The sequence below is a fragment of the Mya arenaria genome, chromosome 12 (genome assembly GCF_026914265.1).
Source record: "Mya arenaria isolate MELC-2E11 chromosome 12, ASM2691426v1".
In the NCBI taxonomy this organism is placed as follows: domain Eukaryota; kingdom Metazoa; phylum Mollusca; class Bivalvia; order Myida; family Myidae; genus Mya; species Mya arenaria.
Genome location: NC_069133.1, coordinates 4,794,644 through 4,800,119, shown reverse-complemented (window position 1 = coordinate 4,800,119; position 5,476 = coordinate 4,794,644). Strand labels below are relative to the sequence as shown.

The 5,476-nt window shown below is 34.6% G+C and overlaps 1 protein-coding gene across 1 annotated transcript; it reads right to left on the bottom strand.

The window, feature by feature from the left end:
* Positions 1-549: 549 nt before the first annotated feature.
* LOC128211960 (uncharacterized) lies at positions 550-3,766 on the bottom strand. Its single transcript, XM_052917128.1, has 3 exons — positions 3,632-3,766; positions 3,103-3,257; positions 550-2,467 (listed from the first exon to the last, which is right to left on the bottom strand). Exons 2-3 carry the CDS (start codon positions 3,252-3,254, stop codon positions 1,645-1,647), a joined length of 975 nt encoding a protein of 324 aa, XP_052773088.1. The 5' UTR covers positions 3,255-3,257; positions 3,632-3,766; the 3' UTR covers positions 550-1,644.
* Between the last annotated feature and the right edge of the window lie 1,710 nt (positions 3,767-5,476).

The following is a 5,476-nucleotide window of genomic DNA, read 5'->3' as shown; positions in this document are numbered from 1 at the left end:
GTATTCGTATTTTAAGAGTAGTAGCATGTGGAATTCCTGTTTTTAGACGGTTAAAAATTTAATTCAACCGACGATTAGTATATGTTTAGGTTATACTTTGCAGAAAACAGATTGTACAGAGTTGTATTAAAGTAAATTCATCGTAGAGAAAATGGTCTTTTGAAACATGTGTGTATTTCATTGACGGTAACATAAAGTTGCGTGAATATTTTCTGTGTTTTAATTGTCGGTTTTTTTTTTACAAATGATTGTATGTTGTTGGAATATCTTAAACAAAATGAGTGCTAAATAATTGTAACATAAAGGCCGACTTAAAAATTTGTTTCATTTAATGGATGAAATACCAAATATTGAGATCATTATTATGTCTAAAATGTTTGTTTGCTCTTTGGAAACTAATAATGAAACTCTCATTTCATTTTTAAATCACATTGACAGTGCAGTTCTTACTTCTGAATTAAATAAAAATAACAGGTACAGGACTGCATATCCTTTGTATAAATTACAATGCGGGCATTCGATATTCATTCGGCGTTTTTTGTAACGCAAGCTAAGAATGCATAATGTCTCGATTTCAGAGAAAATGCCATTATAATAAGTGTTTAATTTTTTATTTCTTTGATAACTACAAAGACAAATTGAAACCCTTTATCAATATATTCGAATACTACAATAACAACTGCATTGGCAAGTCCAATTTAAACCCTGTTTGCTCTGTTCTTAAGTATGTTGTGTAGGTTCGTTTCAGTCTCCCGTCAAGGCGCTCTGCCTTGACGGGAGACTCAAACGAACCTACACAACATAATTAAGTACATAAACCATACACTGACCACATACGGATCATATTTGCTGTCCTGATAAATAAGAGATTACAGCCTTTAAATGGTAACTGAAAATCGAGTAAACTCGTACACGAGACTACTAATTTAGTTTACCAAGATTAGTTTTGCCATAGCCTCACGCTTGTCTAAACATATAGGAATAATTCCAAAATTAAACAAATATAATTCATCTGATCCAGCATCAATTTATCACAACCAAGTTACATGAACAAACTCCTACAGACAAATGATAGTACGCTTTCGACTATGCTCGTATTTTGTGGATGTGATTATTTTCAAACCATTTAGAATCGAGTTTCGTTGAATGAGTCTATGACACCAAACGTTCCCTTGGTAAACAGTGTTTGTTTCTATGTCACATCAGGACGAAAAAACAAGTATTGTCTCAGCGCAGGTTTATGCAACATAAATTGAGCACACACTTTTGATAAAATAAATATTTAATAATTAAACCAAAATCGAATAACTGTCCATGTTTAAAACTTGATTTATCAAATAACAAAGCAATCCATTTCTGCACTAGTGTATGTTATTATTCTCAGTTTGGCTACATGGTTTTATAAACTTACTTCATCTACTACAACTCCTAAAGAGCTCGTGTATTATTTGCGGTAGTCGCAGCCTTTTTGAATTTTGCAATGTGAAAGTGTGCGTGTCGTTTGTTTTCGCGTATTTCATTTTCAACCAATTATCATTGTGTTTAACCAGAGTGTGCAGCACCAGAGAGCTAAGCCATTTTGAAGATTGCGTGTCGTTTGTCTTCGTCTAGCATTTTTTTTTTCAAGTCCTCCTGTTGTGAAATTCACTTTGGATTATTCGCAATTGTCGCAGAACCAGAGAACTTTGCAATCTTGAAGTGTGCGTTTACTTTTCTCTTGTCTATTTCATCATGTTCAAGACCTTCTGGAGTGGAATCCTGCATATTATTTACTTTTGACGCAGCATTGACCTGTCCTCCTTCTCTTTTCTTTTGAGCACCCCTCAACCGTCGAAGTACCTGAGCTAGAATTGCTAGAACGCGCTTATCCTTATCAACAACATAATTCTCGTATGTCCGTTGTTTGTCGTTGAGAAACTCTTTTTCTCCGTAACTTCCTTGTTTAGATATATCAGCCTTAGTGTTTACTTCACTTTCGACCAAACTATTCGCCCATTCTCTTTCATTAGCGTTTTCGTCCTTCCTCTTATAAAATTTATACGGTGGTTCACTCTTGTGCTGGACAATGCCATCACTGATACCAACATTTTTAAGTTCAAACACTGTAGCATCTCCTTTCTCAACTTCATTGGTATTAATATCAACACCAGACTTCTTTTCGATAAAGAATCTTGGAAGCTCTGTTGTTCCTTTCCTGAGATTGGTGACAAGATTATTCATTGTGTCAAACACTGTAGAAGGTCCGTTCTTGTCTTCAAATATGTCATCGTCGACTCTATAGCTCTTTTCCTTAAAAGGCCCTCTCCTGATTTCAGCATTGTCATCAACCGTGGCGTCAACAATTCGACTTGCTTTTTTATTCGGATGAGATTCTTCTACGACCAATTCATTGGCGACGGCAGGGTCCTTCCGATCAATGACGTTTCTCGGCCCGCTTATGCCAATTACAAAGTCATCGTCAACGCACCTGAAAGTTAAGCATAATTACATGCTATTAATATTCATTTTGAAATCAATTTTTGTATTTTCACCTTCAAACGCATGTTTCAACAAAATCCATGCGAAAACTTACAGAAACAAGCTCAGTAGCAAAAAGTTTAAACATAAACCCGCTTTACCACTGGTCACATAATCTACGACTTTTTACTAAACATTCAAATATAGGGTTAATACACCTTGTTTAGGTCGTAACCATCTGTAAAGGCCCGCAAAACGGTTTACAGCCCGGGTGCGAAGCATATTGCATAAAATACTCACCTCAGATTGCCAGCAAAAGGCAACTCAGAAGAAAATATGTAAGTTAAATGTTGTTTATTTCATCTCTTATATATTTGTATAAAGCTATACATGCTGAAATAAGTTTTGTGCAAAGGTTTGCATCGCGGAACCACTTTCGGTCAGAAACCAGGGCGCTCAGCGTCTATTGTTATGATGCGGGCCCTGATAGCACTAATGTAAAACAAAAAGGCCGTCATTAACGGCAAATGAACTTACTGAATAATGCACGTTTTCTACCGATAACGCCCGGGTTTTTACGTTTAAACGCACCGCGATAACGGACCGAAAACACATTTTATGCAATAATATTTAATACTTTACAACCTGCAGCTACTTCCAAAGCCTTCACACTTCATTTGTTTCTTCCAGCATCGCAAGTTTTTGCAGCAGCCACTCCGAAACCTTTTCGTCCCTTCAACCATAAGGATCAAGGTCACGGTCAATAGTAGCGCGATTTGTAGCAGCAGTGACTTCATGCTCTGTTTAAAACACAGATAAATTTGTGAAATATTTAGATATTATTTTAAAGTATTGTTGCTATTGAATATTAAAATATGTTATGCCTCGATTTTCCGCTTTCTTCTTGGTGATGTTTGCTGTTTGTTCAATAGTTTAAGTAATGTTACTCCATTTGATCAAAAGTAAAAAAAATATCATTTGATGCCAAAATAAAATAAGAGTCAATTTAACTATATCAAACCTTATTGGCATTCGAAAGGAAATGTTATCAGTGTCTTAGAAATATATAAACAATGTTAATCATGCGTATCTTTTTAGATCGAAAATTTATTTAAAGTACAAGTAAAACAATGGTTCCAACTAAACATACATATTACAATAATGTACCCCTTACCTGTTGGTTTTATTTCTCTACAATAGTTGCCTTCTTGCCGATTAATAAATATGAAAACAATTGAAGTTCAATTCTGCAACATTTAAGCCTGCAAGATACCGCAACATAAATCCAGCGCACTTGGGCACGTTGTACCACGTATAGCATGGAATAGGCAATATTTTAGCAATTGTTGTAATTTGTGCATCCTATCTGACTTTTGGTATATCCCAGTAATTGTTACATTTTTCGGAATAAGGGCTATTTAAATACCAAATCATTACGACCACATAATTAGCAACAATGCGACACATTTATTGTGTTGAACCAAATGCTACAGAAAAAGAGAAAATGGCAAATACTATGAAAAACAACTCATTTGATTAACAAACCATTGGATGTAATTTTTGATAAGTTATGTGACCATTTTGAAACGTTCTGGTCGCTACTGTAGTTTTATTTAACCCAATGTCCACGGCTGATGGCATGTACTCCTTATCATCGTATCAATAAAAGTGAACGAACTGTGGTGTCACAGAAATAGAGGGAAGTAACAGGGATACCATCATGCACTTAAAACGTGCCAATAAATGTGGATGAACAGCTAAACTCGTTGTCGTGCATGCTTTCTCTTGGTTAAACTGATTATCATTATTGTAGTATAACTCAATAGGTACTAAACATTGTTTTCAGGATATACATAAACACTACCGACGTTTGAAGAGCTTCAGAAAAATAATGTCTTAATGTCAATTGTGTTATGTTGCTGTATTGATGATTGTCATTTATATTTTATGAATGCTAGAAGGCTTTACATTAGTATTGTGAGGAATTAAATATTTTCCATTGTTACCAGACGATAGCGACATGCGAACATTTGTGACTAATGTATATAATGTAAACAGACTACTGTGGCTGAAAACGACTTAATATACTTATTAGACTTATTACACTCAATACGATCTTTTAAATGTAGCGAAGAATACATTAACACAGAAATGTTCTATGTAAAATTTAAATTGCACAGAATGTACATTTATAGTTATTTACGTAACTCGTTCTAGTGCTTTAAATAATCAGATATGAAACAAGTTTGTCATAGAATGGTCATTGATTGTATGTTAAACTCACTTTGCCGCCACAAGCACTCAAGTAAAAAGAATGGCCAACGGTACAGCAATCATTTTAAAAGATTATTGTCTATATTTATACATTTTGTTGTAAATAATGACACATGTGGACCGGTCCAAAGCCTTTAATGATTAAACACTGGTTTTGTAAACAGTTCCGCAACAATATGTCCAAATCTTAATGTTTCCATTTACGTTGCTTATAATTCGTCTCAAAGATGATTGGAATGAAGTCGAACTTGTTTCAATATGTAGCAGAGTGACCAAATTCAAATGTGATTATATCGCCGTTTATAACACTACTGTACGAATCCCGCGACTCGTTAGTGTCATGTCATACCACTTTCATACAGATTTCCTTCTTTAATCGAATGACATCGCATAATTTCGCAATCCAAAATCATTGCCGTGTCTTTGTGACAAATAGAGGCACAAAGCGTGTACATTCGGCTTATTGCATTGTAGTATGCGGAAACAATTGTGGAACCTCTATGTACTTGAGTACTTTCGATATCTGTGCGATGTTTTGTGATTGTTTAAAAAAATCTAATTCATATTCGATGGTTATGCAATACCTTCCAAAGGCTCTGTATTGTTTGTGATTACAAACCAGTTTAAGGGCGATATAGTTAAACGTTGTGTCCATATTTAAGGATTTCTTACAAATTATGCATAGTGTATATATAATATACTATGTTCTTTGTTATAACTATATAGGAAAAATATCCTTTCGAAA